The 23,794-nt window shown below is 33.9% G+C and overlaps 1 protein-coding gene across 1 annotated transcript in view; it reads left to right on the forward strand.

The window, feature by feature from the left end:
* Positions 1 to 23,794, forward strand: part of COL4A5 (collagen type IV alpha 5 chain) — a 221,814-nt gene that overhangs the window by 125,214 nt on the left and 72,806 nt on the right. Inside the window, exons 17-28 of the mRNA XM_081276854.1 lie at positions 15 to 68; positions 1,760 to 1,801; positions 3,770 to 3,902; positions 8,654 to 8,827; positions 9,169 to 9,252; positions 16,961 to 17,053; positions 17,336 to 17,406; positions 17,741 to 17,932; positions 19,264 to 19,432; positions 21,905 to 21,997; positions 22,100 to 22,204; positions 23,617 to 23,714. Coding sequence (XP_081132980.1) covers positions 15 to 68; positions 1,760 to 1,801; positions 3,770 to 3,902; positions 8,654 to 8,827; positions 9,169 to 9,252; positions 16,961 to 17,053; positions 17,336 to 17,406; positions 17,741 to 17,932; positions 19,264 to 19,432; positions 21,905 to 21,997; positions 22,100 to 22,204; positions 23,617 to 23,714 — 1,308 coding nt within the window. The remainder of the gene's footprint in view (positions 1 to 14; positions 69 to 1,759; positions 1,802 to 3,769; positions 3,903 to 8,653; positions 8,828 to 9,168; positions 9,253 to 16,960; positions 17,054 to 17,335; positions 17,407 to 17,740; positions 17,933 to 19,263; positions 19,433 to 21,904; positions 21,998 to 22,099; positions 22,205 to 23,616; positions 23,715 to 23,794) is intronic.

The raw sequence follows: 23,794 nt of genomic DNA on the forward strand, positions 1-23,794 counted from the left end.
TCTATGTTTTAAAGGGTTTGCCTGGTGATCGTGGTTACCCTGGTGAACCAGGAAGGGATGGTGAAAAGGTAAGAACTGTATTATTTTGAAGAGGGTGGTTTTATTCTAATTCACATAATTCTTTTCTGTTCTAAAGTTGGACTATAAATGAAAAAGTTATAAATATCTTCTTTTGTATTCAAAATATGCCTTCATTATACATCTTTTGGTGTTGCTTCTTTTTCTTTATACCCCATCCTCTAAATTTCCTTCCATTGCCCTAAATCACAGTCTATGTGGTAGAAACAAATGAAGAATTATTTAACTTTAGCATTCCTATTGCAAAGTCAGTGTTTTTGCTTTGAACATGTATTGGCAAAACTTTTTTTCTTCCAGAAAGAATATTCATCATTATTTTAGTGAGGTGCTCTGGCTAGAAAGGATTATAGCTGTAAGTTTAGAATATCTTCTTTAAATATTTCCATTCTGTATATAATTATCATCTATAAGTTTATTATTAATTCTTTGTCTTTTCCTTTTCACTAGGCCAAGGCAGCCTGACTAAAGTAATTTATTTAGCTATATATTTTAAATGTAACTTGGAAAGCATGTATAAGATAAAAAGTTACCTGATTTTAAAAAGGTCACAAAATATCCCATATCCTAAGACCTCTGTTAATTGCTCTGTATCAAAACCAGAATGAAAAGCTTTGTTTTTCAAAAATGAGGTAAAGGTGTTATAAAATGTACCCTCTGGGAACATGCAAGTGGTTTATCTGTAAACTAGATCCAAGTGTTACTTTGGCCTGAAAGATACAGTTAGAATGAAGGGAGGCAGCAACTACTAAGAAAATGGGATTTTTTTCAAGTGTTAAGTTTAAGTTATTTGACAGAATAATGTCTTATACTAAAATGAGTTTTTATATAAATACAAAGTTTCTGTGAACAAATCTAGATCAAGAACAAAGGTATGGGACTGGGGTTGTAGCTCAGAAGCAGAGCATTACCTAACATGTGTGAGGCACTGGGTTCAAGCCTTATCACCACACCAAAATAAATAAATAAACGGTTTTCTGTTCATCTATAACTACAAAAAAAAATGAATTAAAAAAAGAATAAAGGTGTGAGAGACATCTATCATTGGGTCCTGGCCAGTAGACCCAAAGTAACAGTTGAATATTGTATTCTCCAGGCTGTTGTAGCTATCAAAGATGAAAATTTTGTCTGAATTTGTCTTTCATTAGCTTTTTAGAACAAACTCATAAAACCAATTACAAGTTGTTACCTGTTACTGATGATAATTAAGTCCCCTGCCTCTAAAATATATGTCATGAATTAAAAATGACACTAGATTATGCCCCTGAATGGTTTTGTGGGAAGGAATACAGCTGAATGTAGCAAAAAGTGATAGTTTTAAGTGATTCTTGGGGTACCATTTTTTCATTATCTTCTTTATAGAATATTTGTAGTTTGCTAAAAAATAAGAATCCTGAAACCAAAAAGTGTTACAGCTAGAAGTCTGGTCCAAAACTTCAATTTTCAAATATGTTCCAGAGAGGTTAAATGATCAAGATCATGTAGCTAGTGCATCTGAGACATCATCACTGGTCTTCCTCATCTTATCCCAGTATTGTCTTATTGCATTACATTGTGTTTCTCATTTGAAGTATTTTATTATTGATTTGAGTCTTTTATGGAACTTAATTATCTCTTATATTTTTGAGTAAGTTGATACTTTCTTCTGACTTTTACTAACATATTTTACAATTGCATTGAACAGGGCCAAAAAGGTGACATTGGCCCTCCTGGGCCTCCTGGACTTGTAAGTTTTTTAAGTCTTCATTTATCAATTTTAATATTGCCTTATTTTTTGTGTATTAATTATAAACTCCCTACTTTTTCATGTCATTACCAACTTCTATTGTCTTAGAAATCTGTACATCTAGGAATTTCAGTAGTGTTGATCTCAAGGTCTTTGTCCTGTTCTGTCTTTGTGTTACTTCTCCAACGTAAAGGCCCAAATTATGGCGTTGGATTGTTTTGCATCATGATTGCCAAAGCATTTCTCAAGCAACCAGCAGGTGGTGCAAGTGTTGCTTACAAAGGTTCAACCAAAGAAACTCTTGGGTAGGTGAGGATGGTCCTTTCCCCTGCAGAGCTCAGGACAAAGATGGATTCAGTCCTAATAGGTTTTCTCAATTTGTAATTGTCTGATTCACACCTCTTTCTTTCCAGAGTGTGTGCTTTCTAGGGGCTCTTAATAACAAATATAGGAAATTGCTCTATGAAAGAATAATTGGAGGGTTTACAGATTTTCTGTCATGTTTGCAATGACCATGAAATTTAAGTCAAGTTTATTTTTAACCTTATTAAGAAGAAAATATGATTGCTGAGGTTTGACACATTGGTTTTACTTTTGTTGAAATTTGGTAAGATTTTATAGTTTAGATGGCATTGAAGCCCCAACAGTATGATTGCATAAACCTTATTCTATATGTCCAGACACTTTGGTAACATTAAATCTTTTTGTCCATAGTGAATCTCAGATATTAATACTTAGAACTGTACAGAGTATAATGAGGATATACTGAAAGACAATTCTCTTAGGTACTTTTTATTCACCTTTATTTTAAAATCAAAGTTTCAGTTCTCTAGGGGGAATTATCCTTTGAAAACAAGATAATAAAATTTTGATGAGTATTAGAAGAAATGGAAATTTTGAGAGTGCGGTCCTATCCAAGTAGTTCCCTTTTCCTTTTGAACCACTGTCCCAATCCTGGGTCCTACAATTTTTGTTCTCCTCTTGTTTAAACATTTTTTATATAGAGGTAAGAGGAAACACCACCATGTGCCTGTAAATGTTTATTTGTACCTCAGACTGACAATTTCCTAGATATGAAATTTATTTTCCTTTGTATATGTATGAGGTGAATTTTTAAATACTTACCTAGTATGAAGTTCTTTAGAATAGACTTAAGTCCTGAGTTCTAAGAAGACAGAGAACAGGTGCGATCAGTTAATTGGGTTGAATCAATACAGTCTTCATGGAATAGAGGAGGTTCTTTTTGTTGTTCTTTGTTGACGGAAGAAAGACATGTGAGTGAGAATAGTGAAAAACTGACATAAGGCATTACAGATGTTTGGAATGGCATATACAAAGGCATAGATAAGAATGTATAAGTTGCATGAAGAAGTTATAATCAGACTTTATTCTAACAAAAATCCATTGCTAGAAGTAATAGGAGATAAAATAGGTGAGAGAGTTATCATAAGTGAGAAGTGGCTTTACAGAATCTAGGATTGAAAATAGAATCAGATATAGTGAGGAGTAAGCAATTTTGAGTGCTTAAGCAGAGTAGTTAACACAGAAAAATAGGTTTTTGAGGAATTATATCCTAGCAGTAGACATGGATCCAATGGTTAGCCCAAGTGCTTCTGTTAGTGCAAGTGTGAGTTGAAAATAGTAGCTGTGGCATTTTTAGTAAAGAATTGTTAGGCTTTAGGTGATTGGAATGACTTGAATGTGAATTATAAGAGACAGCAAAGAATTCATCTAGATTTGTCACCCTGAGGTTCAGAAAGGTGGTGACATTGTTACTGGTATTAAACATTTCCTAATCAATCAGATGATAAGAATATTATAGAATGTGCCTCAATCTATATAGAAGTCTTAATGATTTTGCATCTGAACACCTGGTAACAATAAGGCATTATCATATTTAGCTGCTAGATTACTTTCAGGAGAAAAGCCTCTTCCTCTTTGAGTTCCTTTATTTTCTCTCATGATAAGGTAATTCCTAGACCTGAGACTGGTGTGACTATAGGAGAAAAAGGAAACATGGGATTAGCTGGCTTGCCTGGAGAAAAAGGAGAGCGAGGATTTCCTGGAATACAGGGTCCACCTGGCCTTCCTGGACCTCCAGGTAAAATAGACTCTACTCATGTTGTGCTAATTGCATCCTTACTAATCAATCCGTGTATATGCTTTATCATACTGGTTCCAGGGTGAGCGTAGCAATAGAAGACATGAGTTCTTTTTAATTGACAGATTCTGCCCAACTTGTACTATAGTGTTTCCCTTTCTTGCCAAATTTTCACTTGTAATAACACAAAATAAAACAACAAAACTAAACTTACATGATACCTTTTTATCCTAAGAATCCAATTTCTACCTTTTATTATTAATAAATAATACCAAACAGTTCTGTGACACAAAAGGCAATAGGTGAATCTTCATACTTTTCATACTACTAAGGAAGAGGATGCTGCCCTATAATGCCTAGTTTTTATTCACTTAAAATTAAAGAAATATGTAAATAGAAATCTCCATTGTGATTTTTCTATTTAATAAAATCTTAGGACTCAATATTGAGGTTTATATCATTCTCTTTGATAATAGCCTATATAGTATAGCACTTCTGATTTGGCCACAGATTAAGCACTGCCCTTGTCTAGCGTGTATTTTCAGTGTTCTCTGAAATGGGGTGATAGTTGGTATTTATGTCAAATTTACAAATGCATCTGATATAGTACCTAGCACACATACATATTCAGTAAATTGTGGTTCCTTTCCCTTCAAAAATAATGTTAATGAAATATTATCATGATGAGTGACACCCATTGATCCTTGCAAGAAGAAAGAGAATAAATGTGAGCTTAATTTTGTTCTAAATTTGTACTCTAGATTTCTAATCGCCAGATCAAGGACTAAATATATATCATATCTGAAAAACTGAAATAAGGAAATCTTCCAGGGTGCAGTAAGAGTTAAAGAGTTGAGAAGTATGAAAGAAAAATTGGGGTATAAAATAGAATAGATTTAGAAGCTCCTAAATCAATCATGTGGGAGTTCAAGGAGGAGAGAACAGGAAAAGAGGTAATATTCAAAAACAAATAGTAGCTGAGAACTTACATCTGCTTAAAAAAAAAGCACAAAACCAAAACAAAACAAAAAAACCACAAAGCCTGTGAAAAAGATCATGAAGCACTAAGTAAGTAAAATAATAATACAAAACCCATAACTAGACAAATTATAGGGACATTTCAGTATTTAGGCATTAAAAAAACTAAGAAAAAGGCAAATTACCTACAGAGAGCATTGAAAGTCAGGGGAAGAGATAGGATACCTATGAAGTTTATCACCTCCAGACCTTCTCTGAAATAGTACTGGAGGTTTTATTCTGAGAATAAGGGAAGGAGTTCAGGATGAAGTGGACATGAAAGAAGGATGAAAGAAACAAGGGTTAGAAAAGGTATAAGTAAAGCTTAATAACTCTAAATGAGGTTTTTTTTATTGTTTGTTCACAACATTACAGAGCTCTTGACATATCATATTTCATACATTAGATTGAAGTGGGTTATGAACCCCCAATTTTACCCCAAATGCAGATTGCAGAATCACATCGGTTACACATCCACAATTTTACATAATGCCCTATTAGTAATTGTTGTATTCTGCTACCTTTCCTATCCCCTACTGAAAGGCTTTTAGCTTGTTAATTTCTTTTATTTCTTTTTTTAAAAAATCATTTTGTTGTTCTTTATTTTTATATGGTGATGGGGATTGAACCCAGGGCCTCATGCATGCTAGGCAAGTGCTTTACCACTGAGCTATATAACCATCCCTCTAAATGAGTTTTGATAATTAAAAAATAATAAAAAAAATAGGGGCTGGGGTTGTGGCTCAGTGGTGGAGTGCTTGCCTAGCATGAACGAGGCCCTGGGTTCAATCCTGAGCACCACATAAAAACAAATAAAATAAAGATATTGTGTCCAACTACAACTAAAAAATAAATTTGAAAAAAAGGTGCTTTAAGTAACAATCTAAAAGTGGAACTGTATATTTCAACATGAGATGTGTAGGTACAGAAGGGATCAGGGAGTCGGAGAGGGTTCTTTGTTGTTTTGTCATGTTAGAAGGAGAAAAATATAGGTATTGTTAACTATAAGTTTTTAGAAAAGTATAGATTTAAAGACATGGATTAAACACTTAAAAGTAACTACTAGAAAATATTAGGAAAAAATGCATAGCTTTATACACCAGTTAAGAAGAAAAGGGATAAAAAACCTCTATGCAGTAGAAGTTAGGATTGGGGCAAAACAAAAATAAACCCAGGTAAATAGAAAATAAAATATGAGATGAGTAAAAGAAGTTAAAAATAAATCAGTAATTGAACAAATGTGAAAAGACCAAACACCAATTAAAAGATACTAAAATAAAATTGGGATAAAAATATCTTTATACTATACACGATAGACATTTCTAAAGCAAAAAAAAAAGAAATTTGAAAATAAAACAGTGGAAAAATCTATTAGATGATATCAAAAAGAAAGCTAGCTTATCAATTTGATAATATGAAATAGAATTCAGCACAAAATACATTAAATGTATATATAGATAAATTATGCCACAGTGGATATAAAAGTCATGAAACTTTATGTACTTAACAAATGACTTTGAATATATAAAGTGAAAACTTATAAACTACAAGGGATAAATGTCAAATCCCCAACATGTCAAATAGTTAAAAATTAAGGATAAAAATTTGAGAAACACAATCAAGCTATCTATGTGGAAGAGAGAAAAAAATTAAACAGCATAAAATATACATTTCTTTTCAAATATACATGAAATATTTACAGAAATTGACTCTATTAGACCAGAAAAAATCTACTATATTCAGATTATTCTCTATGATCACAGTAAAATAAAGTGATGATATGACAACAAAATCACCAAAGAAAATTTTATATTAAAACACAATTACAAATAACTCTAAAGATGAAACAAATGGAAATGACAAACTACAGAATGCAAAGCAACAAGGAAAATACTTCATATCAAAACTCAATGAATATAGCCAAAGCATTACCCTTAATTTATCACAAAGTTAGAAATACTAAAAGTAATTGAAGGGCTGGGGTGTAGCTCAGTGACAGAGTGCTTATCTAGCATGTGCAAGGCCCTGGGTTCAATCCCCAGTACCACAAAAGAATGTAAATGAGCTAAGTTGAAAGCACAAAAATATGTATAAAAAATGACAGATGCAAGAAAAGTTCAGGGAAACACTTGATAAACAATTTAAAACAATTTTAGTCAGGTATGGAAACTAAAAGATGCTATTGAGAAAAGATTGAAATGAACAAAACTCAGCAACTATAATCAAGATAAAAGTGAGACAACGGGTGGGGCGAGGTGACACACACCTGTAATCCCAGCAGCTCGGGAGGCTGAGGCAGGAGGATCACAAATTCAAAGCTAGCCTCAGCAGCAGTGAGGCCCTAAGCAACTCAGTGAGATCCTGTCTCTAAATAAAATACAAAATAGGGCTGGGAGTGTGGCTCAGTGGTTGAGTGCACCAGACTCCAATCCTTGGTATCTCCCTCTCAAAAAAGTGAGACAAGGCACAAATAAAATTAGCAAATAAAAAGATATTACCATTATTTAAACTTTAAACTAAAAGCGAACTAATTATATCTTAATACATTTGGAATTGTAAGTGAAAAGTTAGACTTCTTATGGAGTAGAAAAGAAATGATTAATATTGTCCTGAGAAAGTAGGAAATGTAAGTGGATCAATTAAAATAGAAGATTTTGAAATGTTGGTTCTCCACTAAAAAAAATATTGATTTTTATGGGTGATTTTGTGGCTTAAGTCTACCCCACTGTCAAGGAACAGATAATTCCCTATTTTAAACTATTTCAGAACACTAAAAAACTTAATCCAATTTTAAAACATTGATACCAAACCACCAAGGGGATAACACTTCAAATAAGTATAATTCAGCCTTATCTATGAACATAGAATAAATAATCCTAAATAAAATATTATCAAGCCAATTCAGAAGCATACTAAATAATGACATTATAACATTGCTATAAATGACTATATTAACAATAAAAGAGAGTAGGCCAATAAATGTAGAGAAATTCACAGTAGTAATAAAACAAATACATGTATAAAGATAGCAGAAGATATGTAAGAATTCTGTGGGATTTTATAAACTTTATTAAATACAATAAAATTACTAAATATATAAAGATGCACTTCATTGTTACTTTATGTAATAAGTTGGTATTATAAATAATCAATTCTACCAAAAGTCAGACTTTAAATTCAAATTATTCACACTTCGAATTCCAGTGGGTTACTAAAAATAAAAAGTGACAAGGTGATTCCAGCATTAATTTAGAGGAACAAATCTATAAGTGAAGATGATTTTTAAAAAGAACAAAGATATATGTAACTTCCTTACCAGCTTTAAATCCATATAAAGCTATAGTAACTAAAAAGTGTATTAACAGTACAGAAATATTAAATAATGACAGTGGAATTGAAGAATGTGCAGATTGAGAGTCATGTTTACATGGGAACTTTGAAATGCCTATTTTATAACTTTCTTTTATTTCTGAGAGTATCAGAGTAGGTAGAAAATTATTACTACTTTCCATAAGTAATAAAGTCACCTTGAATTATTATTTCTTATATTTAAACTTATTTACATTATTTGAACAACCTTTCAAATATTGATTATGATGGAAAAAATAAGAACAAAATAAATCTTATGTTAAAGGAAAATCTAATAATTACTTAATGTCTCATTGAGAACCAAATTAATATCTTTAATGTAAGATCATTTTGATCACTTTAATGAGTGCTCTTTCTTATCTTAGGGACTGCAGTTATGGGTCCTCCTGGTCCCCCTGGATTTCCTGGAGAGAGGGGCCAGAAAGGTGATGAAGGTCCACCAGGAATTTCTATTCCTGGATCTCCTGGACTTGATGGACAGCCTGGGGCTCCTGGCCTTCCAGGGCCCCCTGGCCCTCCTGGACCTCACATCCCTCCTAGTAAGCTTTCTTTTTCTCCTGTTATGTTCTATTTTTGTTTTTGTTTATTTCACTTATAAGTGAATCCAGCTAAAGGTTGGCATCATTATTTGCATTCCTGATGTCTAGGAGATTCTATTGAAGATTCTTCTGTTCAGTTTGGGTGATTCTTTGATGTTTAAATTTGCTCTTCAAATGTATCTTCAAATACTATTATCTACAATATTGTGTCTTCCTTTTGGTTGTATTTCTGCAAAGAAATTAATGAAAATAGATATTTTTTCTAGCCTATTGGGCTTTCATGTAGTCTTCTGAATGTTTCATAACAATTAGCTGCTATGCTATTTCTTTGTCTAATTTAGGTGATGAGATATGTAAAGCAGGCCCTCCAGGCCCACCTGGATTGCCAGGTGATAAAGGACTACCTGGGGAACAAGGAGTGAAAGGTATGATCCCCAAACTTTGTTCATTCCTTCTTTTTTCATAACATTAGCAAAATCCCCTTATTTTATCTTCCATCCTACCTCAGTGACTCATTCCCTGTTCATACACCAAGATCATCTCATGAATAGTACTATACACCTACATAATCTTGATTTCATAAATCCAACTTTTGTGATCGTTTATTTCCTATCTTTCTAACTCACTATCTTCCTTCATTCCTTTGTTCCTCCATCCCTCCTTCCCTCCTTTCTCTCTACCTCCCCCCCACACTTCTTCCTTTCTTTCTCCAGGGATTGAACTCAGGTCCACTCAACCACTGAGCCACATCCCCAGCCCTATTTTGTATTTTAGAAACAGGGTCTCACTGAGTTTCTTAGTATCTCACCACTGCTGAGACTGGCTTTGAACTCGCCATCCTCCTGTTTCAGCCTCACAGGCTGCTGGGATTACAGGCGTGTGCCACTGTGCCTGGCTCCTAGCTCACTACCTTTCATAATCTTACTACATCATTACTTCAGCACCATTGAGATCCCTTAACTTTTTGGTGTCCTTCCTTTGCTCTTAACTTCATCCCATGATCAATCATTGGAATCAGTCTTATTCATAAACCTTTGATTTCTTTGTCCTTCCCTAACTTCCTTGTACTTGCTAGGAACTAAAGTGTAGCCTTAGTAGTTTCAAAATTTCTACCTCTTCTGAGCCTGTATCTTCTCTTTTCAAACTCATTATACCTCCTTCCCTATTCTCATTTTAAGATTCTGACCTACCTTCGTACTTCAATGACCAATTAAAGTAATAACAACAGTTATTATACATTGCTACATTTACACCACATTTACACACATACTTGAATTTGTGCCACTGTACTCTACTTTCTTGCCTATTGCTGTTGCAACTCCCATATAAAGCCAGTTTTTCTATTTGCATAATAGATTACATTCCCTTTTGTTTCCCCAGGGATTTTGGTCCAGAAATTTTTGCTTCTTCCACATCATCAAATTTTCCCTACTGGATAATTCCTTGCAGCATACAAATATGCTTTTTTATAACCACTGAAAAAAATATGTCAATGGTAATCCCACTCCTCCTACAAGCTACTGTTCTATTTTTCTGCTCCCATTTGCAGCAAAACTCCCCAAGAATGTTCTGTTCACTGTTTCTAGATACCCTCCTCCCATTTTCTTTTTTCTTCTTATTTTTTCTTTTAATGGATACAACAATCATAAAAGTTGTACTAATGTTAATGGTGTGTTATATAATGTCAATACATGTATACATTGTATAATATTTAAATCAAGTTAAACAGAGTTATCTTTTCAACATTTATCATGTTATTGTGGTGAAAACATTCAACATCCTTTCTTCTAACTTTTTCAACTATACAATACATAATTGTTATAATAGTTATCTATAGTTGCCACACTGTGTAAAAGTATCTTCAGAGCATCTCACTCCTCTCTGACTGTAACTTAGTACGTATTGATCAACTTCTCGTCTTCCCTTCCTACTGTCTATTGTTCTAAGCCTGTGATAACCACCATTCTCTTCTTAACTTTATGAGATCAACTTTTTAAAATTCCACATATGGTGAGATCACATGCTACTTGTCTTTAGGTATCTGCCTTACTTCACTTAGCATGATGATCTCCAGTATCATATGTGTTGTCACAAATGACAGGATTTTCCGCTTTTTGTGACTGAATAGTATTCTATATGTAAGTGGAATAATATTGTGTACCAAATTTATTTATCAATTCATCATTTGATGGTCCCATAGGTTGTTTCCATTCCTTGGTTATTATAAATGGTGCTGCAGTGAACATTGGCATATAGATGATGCTTGTATACACAGATGTCATTTCCTTTGGATGTGTACCCAGTAGTGGAATTGCTGCATTATATGGCAGTTCTATTTTTAATTTTTAAATAACCTTCAAAGTATTTATTATACTGGCTATACTAATTTACACTCCCACAAACAATGTGCAATATTTTCTCCACATCTTTGCCAGCACTACCTTTGGTCTTTTTGATCTTGGCCTTTCAAAGCTGGGGTGAGGTATTAACTCCTTGTGGTTTTGATTTGCATTTTCCTGATGATATGTGATGTTGAGCATGTTTTCATATACCTGTTGGTCATTTGTATGTTTTTTGTGTGAAATGTGTGTTTAGATCTGTTACCCATTTTTAAGTCAAGTTAGTCAAGTTATTTGTTTTTTGCTCTAGAGGTTTTGAAGTTCCTTATATATTCTGGATATAAACCCATTGCTAGACATTTACATTGCATATTTCTCCCATTATCTAGGTTGTCTATTTTGTCTCTTGGGTATTTCCTTTGAGGTACAGAAGCTTTAGAGTTTTGTGTAATAACATTTGTCTATTTTTTGCTTTCATTTCCTATGATTTTGGGGTTTTTGCCAAAAAAAAATTCTTGTCATTACAATTTCCTGATACATTTCCTTATGTTTTTTTACTAGTAGTTTATAGTTTCAGGTCTTACTTTTAAGTTGATCTTTGTAACTAATGAGAGATAGGGGTCTAGCTTCATTCTTCTACAGCATATATCCAATTTTTTCTACACCATTTATTGAAAAGACTGTACTCTCTCCAATGTGTGTTCTTCCAAAATCAGTTGGCTATAGACTTATGCATTTATTTTTAGGCTCTCTGTTCTGTTCCATTGGTCTAGTTGTCTTTTTATGCCAATACCTTGCTTTATTGATTACTACAGCTTTGTAGTATGTTTTGAAGTCAGGTGGTTTAATGCCTCCAGCTTTGTTCTTTTTGTTCAAAATGGCATTAGCTAGGGTTGGGGCTGGGGCTCAGGGGTAGCACACTTGCCTGGCATGTGTGAAGCATTAGGTTCAATTCTTAGCACCACATATAAATAAGTAAAATAAAGGTCTATCAACAACTAAAAAAAAATTATATGGCACTAGCTATTCAGTATGTTTTTTTTTGTGGTTACATAGATATTTGAATTTTTTTTTTCTATTTGGGTGAAGAATTAATAGAGATTGTATTAAATCTGCAAATCACTTTGTGTAGTATGGACATTTTAACAATAGTGATTCTTCCAATCCACGAACACAGGATACCTTGCTGCTTTTTTCTCTTTTTAAATTTCTTTCATCAATATCTCATAATTTTTGTTTTGCAGAGATTTCTTACCTCTTTGGTTAAATTTATTCCTAGATATTTTATATTTTGAAGCTATGGTAAAAGGAATTACTTTCTGATTTCTATTCCAGATAATTTGCTGAAATTAGTGTATAGCAACATTATTGATTTTTGTATATTGGTTTTTTGTCCTGCAACTTTCCTGAATAATTTATTAGTTCTAAAATTTTTTTGGCAGATATTTAAGATATATCAAATCATGTCATCTGCAAACAATGACAATTTGACTTTTTTTTTTCCAATTCGGATGTCTGTTATTCCTTTCCCTTGCCTGTTTGCATCCAAAACTATGTTAAATAAACATGTTAAAAGTGAGTATCCTGATCATGTCCCATATCTTAGAAAATCTTCAGCTTTCCCCATTTTATTTTCTTTTTCACATTTAATATAATGTTATCTGTTGGCTTATTAGAAATGGTCTTTATTATGTTGAGGCATGTTCCTTGTATACCTAGTTTGTTCAGTATTTTTATCACAAGTGGATATTGAATTTAATCAAATGCTTTTTCTGCACAAATTGAGATGACCATGTAGTTTTTGTCCTTCGTTCTGTTGATATGATATATCATGTTATTGATTTGCATATATTGGACCCTCCTTGCATCCCTAGAATGAATCCTACTTATGGGAAATAATTTTTTTTAAAGTGCTATTGAAGGGAGGGAAAAGGAGGGTAAAGGGGAATGAGAATGATCACATTATGTTATGTCTATGTATCAATCTGACATAATGAATACCTTTATTATTTATAGTTATACTGCAGCAATTATCAAATATTGTGACCCAACTCTTTAAATTGACCTTGAGACTACAATAAAAGTGCATTTCTGAGTAGGGAAAAAAATAAAGTGTTGTTGGATTTGGTTTGCTAGCATTTCATTGAGGATTTTAAAAATCTGTTTATCAAGGATATTGGCCTGTAGTTTTCCTCCTTTTGTTGTGTCCTTACCTGGTTTTGGTATCAGGGTAATACTTGCCTTATAGAATGTGCTAAATGACTTCTTTTTCTGATTTTTTGGAATAACTTAAGAAGAATTGGTATTCTTCGAATGTTTGGTAGAATCAGCAGTGTAGCTATCTGGTTCTGAGCTTTTCTTTAATTGGAGGTTTCTTTTATTACTGATTCAATTTAATTAACAAGTATTGTCAGTTCAGGTTTTTTGTTTCTTCAGGATTCAGTCTTGGTAAGGTGTATGTATTCAGGAATTTTCCCATTTCTTCCAGAATATTAAATTAGTGGGTATATGCTTGTTTGTAATAATCTCTAATGAGCTTTTGTATTTTTGTAGTGTCAGTTACAATGCTTCCCCTTTCATCTTTGATTTTTTCTCTCTCCTTTTCTTAGTCTAGCTGAAGGTTTGTCTATTTTATCTTTTCAAAGAACTAGCCCTTTGTTTCATTAATTTTTTGTGCTGTGTTTTTGATCTCCATGCAATTTATTTCCACTTTGCTCTTTCTTATTTCTTTCCTTCTACTAATTTGGCATTTAGTTTGTTAGTGATTTTTTTCATTGCTTCAGATGCAGTGACAGGTTGTTTATCTGGGAGCTTTATAATTTTTTGATGCAGTCATTGATTGCTATAAACTTCCCTGCTAGTATTGCTTTTGCTGTATCCTATAGCTTTGGGTATGCTGTGTCTCCAGTTTTCTTTTAGGTGTTTTATCATTTTACCTTTCACATTTTGATCTTTGTTTTTATCTTCAGTTAATTTTTATGTATAGTTTGAATCAGAGATCAAACTAGTTTTTTTTTCTCCTATAGGTATACTGTTGACTCAGTATTATAATACAAAAGACCATCAAAATTTTATTAATACTTTTGTATTACTTATAATAATGTATTCATTTCATTAAAACATGTATTGGAAATCATGACCATATATGTGTGAGTCTAATTTTGACCTCTCTATTCTGTTTTTTTTTTAATTTATCTCTCCTTGCATCAATACCAGACTGTCTTAATTATTGTGGCTTTGTAGTAAGTCTTATATATTGTAGATTCTTTGTATTTTTATACATCTAAGAATTATATGTTCAACTTTTAATTTTGGAATGCTCAGTCCTTATTCCTCTTCCATACCTAAACTCATTCATCCAGTCCTTTGACTTTTTTAAAATTTATATATGATAACAGAATGCATTATAATTGTTATTACACATATAGAGCACAATTTTTCATATCTCTGGTTGTATACAACGTATATTCACAACAATTTGTGACCTCATGCATGTACTTTGGATAATAATGATCATCACATTCCACCATCATTAATAACCCCATGCTCTCTTCCTTCCCCTCCTACCCCTCTGTCCTATCTAGAGTTCGTGTGTTCCTCCTATGCTCACTGTCCCTATCCCACTATGAATCAGCCTCCTTATATCAGAGAAAACATTCAGCATTTGTTTTTTTGGGATTAGCTAACTTCACTTAGCATTATCTTCGCTAACTCCATCCATTTACCTGCAAATGCCATGATTTTATTCTCTTTTAATGCTGAATAATATTCCATTGTGTATATATGCCACATTTTTTATCCATTCATCTATTGAAGAGCATCTAGGTTGGTTCCACAGTCTTGCTTTTGTGAATTGTGCTGCTATAAATGTTGATGTGGCTGTGTTCCTGTTGTATGCTATTTTTAAGTCCTTTGGGTATAGTCCAAGAAGAGGAATAGCTGGGTCAAGTGGTGGTTCCATTCCCAGATTTCCAAGGAATCTCCATACTGCTTTCCAAATTGGCTGCACCAATTTGCAGTCCCACCAGCAATGTATGAATGTGCCTGTTTCCCCACATCCTCACCAACACTTAGTCTTGTTTGTATGCATAATAGCTGCCATTCTGACTGGAGTGAGATGAAATCTTAGAGTGGTTTTGATTTGCATTTCTCTAATTGCTAGTGATGATGAACATTTTTTTCATATATTTTTGATTGATTGTATATCATCTTCTGAGAAGTGTCTGTTCAAGTCCTTGGCTCATTTATTGAAAATACTATGAACTTGTCAATTACTTCCAAATTTCTGTCTCCTGTCCAGGTATAACTCTTTGCCTTTAGATTTGTGTGTGAAACTACTTAGTCAATGTTTTGAACTTGACATCCTGATCAAGTTACAATCCTAATTTCTGCTCCTTCCTTTTCCACAATTGCTTTACTGCCATCTTCCCCTTCTTACATGAAAAGTAGTCTGCTCTAGCCTTCTAGTTGTTTCAGGTTAAATAACCCTGGAGTCATCCTTGATAGCTCTCTTCTTTTGTATTCCATGTATGATCCATGAGAACATCCCATTGGCTCTACTTAATTTTTTTATTTTTCTTTATTGGTTGTTCACAACATTACAAAGCTCTTGACATATCATATTTCATACATTAGATTGAAGTGGGTTATGAACTCCCAATTTTTACCCCAAATGCAGATTGCAGAATCACATCGGTTACACATCCACAATTTTACATAATGGCCTATTAGTAACTGTTGTATTCTGCTTTAAACCTAACCAATTCTGATCATCTTCATTGCTGTAACTCCGGAATGAACTACCATCTCTCTCATAGAACCCTATAGAAGTAGCCTCTTAAGTGGTTACCTAGTTTCCATCCTTGCCGTTAGAGCTTATTGTTAACATAACAACCTTTGCTTTTCTTTTAAAATTCTTCTACAAGATTCTAATTTTACTCATAATAAAAGCTATTGAGTTTACCATGACCTATACAATATTCCATGAGAACCCATTCCTTATAAACAGTTCACTTTCTGATGTGGTTCTACTTTATTCTGCTCCAGCAATCTGGTCTGCTTGCTATTCCTTATGCACATGTGACACCCTCTAAGTTTTTTTTTTCCTCGTGTATTTTCTTTTCAATGAGGTCTACCCTGACCGCTCTATGTGAGTTTGCAACCTTCCTTCCACTCACCCATCCCTAGCATACCCAATCTCATTTACCAAGCTCTGCATTTACTACAAACATAACACTTTAATATATTTTAAAATACTTACTATACTTAATATAATAAAATGTTTAATATATAATTTATTGCCTTCATTGTTTATCATTCCTTTCTACTGGTGGAATGTGAGCTCCACAAAGGCATGGATTTTTGTCTGTTTTGTCTGTCAGTGTATCACAAATACCTGGAACAGTACTTGGCATACGGTGGACACTTAGTAAATATTGATCAATGAATTGATTCTAGACGTAAGCTTCTCTAAATACACTGTTAGGTAGAAATGTTATCCCTTACTACTATATTCTTTAGGACTTCTCTAAAGAAGGTTTAAATACCCCCTTCCAGCCAGACATGGTGGTACATGTCTGAAATCCCATTGACTCAGGAAGATGAAACAGGAGGATCACTAGTTCAAAGTAGCCTCAGCAACCTAGGGAGATTGTATTTCAATGTAAAATAGAAAGGGCAGGGGATGTATATCAGTGGTAAAGTGCCTCTGGGTTTGTTTAATCCTCAATACAATCCTCAAATCATCTCCAAAGTATTCCTTCTAGGTAATAATTTTTATTATAATTTTTACCAGGTGACAAGGGTGACACCTGCTTCAACTGCATTGGAACTGGTATTTCAGGGCCTCCAGGCCAACCTGGTTTGCCAGGTCTCCCAGGTCCTCCAGGTAAAACATTCTGCATAAAATATTTCTTGGATAGATTCTAGTAAGTTAGAGTTAATAAATACCAGCAAGTACAATATTATACATAACATGAAATATTAAATTTATTTAAAATAAAGGATGATTTCATTTCAAGACTTTAAAAGAGGAAAATAAAAATGCAAATTAAGTGCGATAGAATGGGATTCTTATTTTAAAACTTGATTTCCTGACTTGATGATTTCTATGAGCTTTATTGAGGTTGCAAGCTCAAAACTTACATTATTTTATGTGTATGCGTGCTAGGATCTCTTGGTTTCCCTGGACAGAAAGGTGAAAAAGGACATGCTGGAGCAATTGGTCCCAAAGGATTACCAGTAAGTTTGAGTATATCATAAATCAAAAAGAATTAGAGGAAAGTCATACACACTTTGAGTTTCACTTATGGAGTGATTACATAGTAGTTAGATAGATTATAGATAGATATTTTCTATAGACATGTATATAGAGAGATAGATAGATTTTATATTAAATTGTAATTTATTTGATTCCTTGACCCTCCCTGACTTGTGCCTTACTTGATTTCATTATTTTTTACACTAAATGTTATTATTGATGGATTAAACTGTAGATAAGAAAGTATTACAAAAAATGAAACTGATTTTTTTTCTCTTTCTTGTCCCCCTCTACTTTGATATTTCCCCCACTCAGGGCATACCAGGAGCTCCAGGTGCTCCAGGTTTTCCTGGATCTAAAGGTGAACCTGGTGACATCCTCACTTTTCCAGGAATGAAGGGTGACAAAGGAGAATTAGGCTCCCCTGGAGTTCCAGGGCTTCCTGGTTTACCTGGCACTCCTGGACAGGATGGATTGCCAGGACTTCCTGGCCCCAAAGGAGAGCCTGTGAGTTGGTTTGATATTCTTGGTCTTTTAATGTTGAATTTCCACACTGAAATGTTTTCTAGGAGTTGGGTGTGGTGGTGTGCACCACCCAGCTACCTTGGAGGCTGAGGCAGGATAATTTCAAGTTCAAGTCTGTCCTGAGCAACTTAGTGAAACCCTGTCTCAAATTTTAAAAAAATAAAATAAAATAAAAGGTCTGAGGATGTAACTCAGTACTAGAGCACCTGCCTAACATGTGCAGAGCCCTGGGTTTAATCACCAGTATCCAAAAAAAAAAAATAGTTTCCTAAATTAAAATAAAGGATAGGCCTTGTGCTGAGTTGTACACCCAATCTATGCTCAAAAAATATGATTACATATAGTAATAGTACACCATTACTTGTAGTATTTCCTTACTATTCTTATGATTCAGTTCAACTTCTAACACATTAGTATAATACTACTGGATATGAATAGGTAGGCAGGAGATTAAGATGCTTGAGTCATCATGAGGTTCATCCATTTCTTGTTCCACATATTTATAGCTGACAACCATATATTTGTGCTTTTTATGTAAAGTATGCTTAGAAGTTAGTATGAGTATATGGCCATGTTAAATGTGCCACAGAGCCAAATATCAAACATTAAGGAGCAGTCTCATTTTGGGCATAACACATGGCCCAGAATGTTTAGGTTGGAAGTATATTTTATAATATGTTAGCTAGACTATAACCTTCTTGACTTTTATTAGGTTGTAAGCTTCATGAGAGTTGAGATTTGTGTCTACTTATATTCTCTGCTATATTCTCACACTTGACACATAGGACCAGCTCAAATATATTTGTTGAAAGAGTGAATAACTAAGTGAATTGATCCTACATACCAACCATTCCATAATAGCACCTATACTTATGTAGCTGTTAAGAAAAACTATTTATGACTGTATCATTTCCTTAGTTATATTAAATAATACCAACCTAAGTCGGGCATAATGGCACATGTCTGTAATCCCAGAGGCTTGGGAGGCTGAGGCAGGAGGATCATGAGTTCAAAGCCAGCTGCAGCAACTCAGAAAGTCCCTAAGCAAGACCCTATCTCTAAGTAAAATACCAAAAGGACTGGGGGTGTGGCTCAGTATATAAGTATCCCTGGATTCAATCCTCAGTGCCAAGAAAAAGAAGAAAAGAGAGAAAAAGAGACCCCTGACTTAAAAAAAATTTAAAAGGCTAGGGATGTGACCCAGTAGTTAACTATCCTAGGGTTCAGTCCCTGGTACAAAGAATAATGATAGTACCGACCTACAAATAGTTGTTATATCTTTGTGTTTCTGTAGTAAACTTTTCCCTTTTCAGGGTGGAATTGCTTTTAAGGGTGAAAGAGGTCCCCCTGGGAACCCAGGTTTACCAGGTCTCCCAGGAGATATGGGGCCTATGGGCCCTGTTGGTTTTGGCCCTCCAGGCCCAGCAGGTGAAAAAGGCATACAAGGTGTAGCAGGAAATCCAGGCCAGCCAGGAATACCAGGTAAGTTTACTCTTATTATTTGTTATATTTTAAGTTTTGTGCTTAAGAGTGTACACATATTATCATGTAGATGCACTTGGCTTCCTTTCCTGAGAGATGTATTTCCCTAGCCTTTTATATTTGGACTCTTCAGAGCTCCATAGCAAGGGAACACAATACTTTAAGGGGGAATTCTTTTTAAATTTTTGTTCTTTTTAAGTACATGATCTATAATGCAAAGTTTAATAAATAATTATAATAGAAACACACATGTAATTATCACACACATCAAGAAATAGAACATTGCCAGCATCCTAAAAACCTCTGCCTTCTTGTTCCTGTTCTTGCCTGATCATCATACCCTTCTTTCTCTTCAAAAGTAACCACTGCTGTAACTTTTGCATGATTTTTTTTCCATTTCCCACTGTTTTATCACTTATATATGCATTCCTAAAAAATACTTCAATTTTGCTTCTTTTTGAGCTTCATATTAGTGGAATCATAGGGTAAGTGTTCTTTGTTTTAACTTTGTGTGTAGCTATATTATATTCATTTTCATTGCTGTATATATATATATATATATATATATATATATATATATAATCCCATTGTGTGTGTGTGTGTGTGTGTTTTACAATTCATTTATCCATTCTTTGTTCAATGAATCAATGGGTTATTTGCAATTTGGACCTATTATAAAAAATGTTTTTATGTACAGTTATACACAAACACACACACACACACACATGCACACACACACACACACACACACACACTGGTGTTCACATGCTCACACTTCTGTAGGGAAGGGGTTAATAACAACAACACATTGACCAAATCCATCTCAATATCTGTTGTTACAAATAATTCTCATTTGTATCCATGCCCAATCACCATTGTCTATAGTTATTTTTTGAGCAATAACAGCAGAAAAGAGTACTTACTAAAGAGACCATATGGTCCACAAAGCCTAAGGTACTTACTCTCAGGTCCTTTACAGAAAAAGCTTACCAATCCCTGAGTTAGAGTATATATTTAAGATTAACTTTTATGAAGCAGAGGATATGACATTTTGAGGCAGCTTGACTAGATATCCAGAGCAAATATGCCAATATACTAGCATAAGAAATGTTGGAGATTTTATTGCTCTACATATTTGCTGATATTTTATTTTGTCATACTTTAACATTTTTGCTAGTATATTAAGTGCAATATATCTTGGCAGTTTCATTTTGTGTTAAAATGTAGTGCCTTCTCATATATTTATTGGCCATTTGATTTCCTTTTGTGAAATGTTTGTTTTTACCATTTTTCCTATTGGAATATTTGTTTTTATTATTGATTTTGAGAAGTTCTTTATATATTCAGTGTATTACTTCTTTGTTAGCTATGCATTTTGCAAGAAATCTTTACTTACCATGGTTTACCTTTTGTTTTTTTAACATTTTTTTATTATTAGTTGTTCAAAACATTATTCCCTGATGTCTTTAATAAACAAAAATCAGATTTAATATGGTCATATTTGTTGGTCTTTTTCTCTCATGGTTAGTGCTTGTTATGTCATGTTTAGGAAATTCTTCTTTGTCCTGAGCCAATTTTAAGCCTCTCTTTCAATTAATGAGAAGTTGTTGTACTTGGACTTTGTACATATAAAACCTAAAAGTGTCATTAGCTAACCAAAAATAAATACTTTCCTTGTTTACTACAATTTTAAAACTGACTTACATTTTAAAAATATATTTAAAGATACTATCTTGTAATAGGGTTCTCCAAAGGATTGGAACCATTAGGAAGAATAGATAGATAAGAAGGGTTTTTTTTAGGGAAATTGACTCACATGACTATGGAGACTGAGATGTCCCACGATAGGCTTTTTGTAAGCTGGAGAAGTAGGGAAGAAGGTAGTGTATCTTGTTCCAAGTCCAAAGGCCTGAGAACCTGGGAGCTGCTGGTGACGGTCCCAGAGTTTGAAGGTTGGAAAAACTGCAGTTGTGATTTTCAAGAGCAGGAAAAAATGAGTGTTTGAGCTCCAGAAGAGAGAGAGAACAAATTTGCCTGTTTTCTGCCCTTTTGTTCTATCCAGACCCTCAGATGTTGCATGATCCTGGACCACACTGGATGAGGCAGGTCTTCCTTACTCAGTCCACTAATGGAAATACCAATTTCTCATAGAATCACCCCCACAGGCATACCCAGAAATAATGTTTTACCAGCTATCTCGTTATCCCCTAACCCAGTGAAGTTGACATCTAAAATTAATCACATCTTCAATCATGGAAATTCTTAAAGCCATCATCTACTTTTTCTCTTGAAATTTCTTACTTACATTTGATACTTTCTTAGAATATATAATGTGGTATTGTTTTCTTGTGGGTTTTTGTTAATTTGCATTTTCAAAGGATTTTTGACAATTCCCTCTTTTGTTTTTAATTAGATGAGAGTTTTAGTCAAATAAACACTTTTCATTCACCACTGATCCATTCTTGTATTCAGGTCCTAAAGGTGATCCAGGTCAGACCATAACCCAGCCAGGGAAGCCTGGCCTGCCTGGTAATCCAGGCAGAGATGGTGAAATAGGACTTCCAGGTATGTGAGGAATTTATTTCAAAATATCTCTACCACTTGTTAGCTTCTTTTTTTTTTTTTTGAATGTTTCCCTTTCAACAACTACTGTTTCTTTCTCAATAGGTGACCCTGGACTCCCAGGCCAACCAGGCTTTCCAGGAATACCTGGTAGCAAAGGAGAACCAGGTATCCCTGGAATTGGGCTTCCTGGACCCCCTGGTCCCAAAGGTATGTTGGAATGGATTTTAGGCAGGGTACATTACCTGGTTAGTATGACATTATTCTTTGATAATGAATCATTAATAACTTTTCTGTGTGCTACAAAGAATTTAAATGAAATGTTACAGTGTCTATGCACTTTAAGTTCATGATGTTTAACTAAAATGGTATAGTCATAAAAATATCTAAGTTTTATATATATACACATATATACATATATGCAAAAATTATTTCTAAGCCAAAAATCATAATAATTATTATATTTTGTGTTCATCATTATATCCTCTGAGTTTCAAATGGTTCCTTACACACAGAAAACACTCAGTAGATACTTGTTGAATTAATGGATTGTATTAAACAAAATAAAGATCTACTGTATACATTTATCCACTGTTTTACCTCAAATAAAAAAACTTTCTTGATTTATTGACATTTTTATTACTTTTGCTTTAGTTCTGCTTTATTCCTCACAGAACTCATTCTTATTCAAGGGTATACATTCATGTGAGAACAGTTCTTAAATGTGTTCTTACTCATTTATACCAAATATTTTTAAAAGCCTCAGATTTCATTTTATATGTGGAGGTACAGATAATATTTACAATTGTTTTTTTTTTTCATGGGGGGAGTACCAGGGATTGAACCCAGGGGCACTTAACCACTAAGTCACATCTCCAACCCTTTTTGAGATGGGGTCTGGATAAGTTGCTTAGGGCCTCATTAAATTGATGAGACTGGGGGGCTGGGGTTGTGGCTCAGTGGTAGAGCGCTAGCCTAGCATGTGTGAGGCACTGGGGGCTTGGGTAGTGGCTCAGTGGTAGAGCACTAGCCTGGCATGTGTGAGGCACTGGGTTCAATCCTCAGCACCACATAAAAATAAATAAATAAAATAAAGTCATTGTGTCCACCTATAACTAAAAAACTATTTTAAAAAATTGATAAGACTGACTTTGAACTTATAATCCCCCCTACCTCAGCCTTTCAAGCTGCTGGAATTTCAGGTATGCACCTCCATGCCTGTCTCTACAGTTGTTTTTAGCTCATTTACAGAAGTATATGGGAGACATTTTATCCTATATTCAAATGCAAGAAGAAGCTCCTCTCAGTTTTTGTGTGGAATTTATTCCTTACGTTTAGTTCTGTCTTGTTGTGTAAGAGTAATTTTTTTTTCATCAGAAGAATGTATCTTCTGCACATTACCTCTATGTGAAAATAAAATGATCATAAGGTTATTGAGCCAGACTATCAGTCATTTGTAAGGCTTGATCCCAAGTAATCATGCAGTATGTCATTGTGCTTTTAACATGTTACTATAGCCACTAAGCATATTGATTAGGTGAGATTGTGAGGTTGATAATTTTAATATATTTCTTCAAGTGTCTCCTCTTTGGGAACTAAAACATGGCATGTTAATTTTACAGGTTTTCCTGGAATACCAGGACCTCCAGGTGCACCTGGGACACCTGGAAGAATTGGTCTAGAAGGTCCACCTGGGCCACCAGGCTTTCCAGGACCAAAGGTCTGGGCATTTTAAGTTATTCCATCTCATTTTCCTATATCTTTAGTTCTGTCTATTTAATTTTTGACACTATCTTAAGT

This window comes from Spermophilus citellus, assembly GCF_964194105.1.
Source record: "Spermophilus citellus genome assembly, chromosome: X".
In the NCBI taxonomy this organism is placed as follows: domain Eukaryota; kingdom Metazoa; phylum Chordata; class Mammalia; order Rodentia; family Sciuridae; genus Spermophilus; species Spermophilus citellus.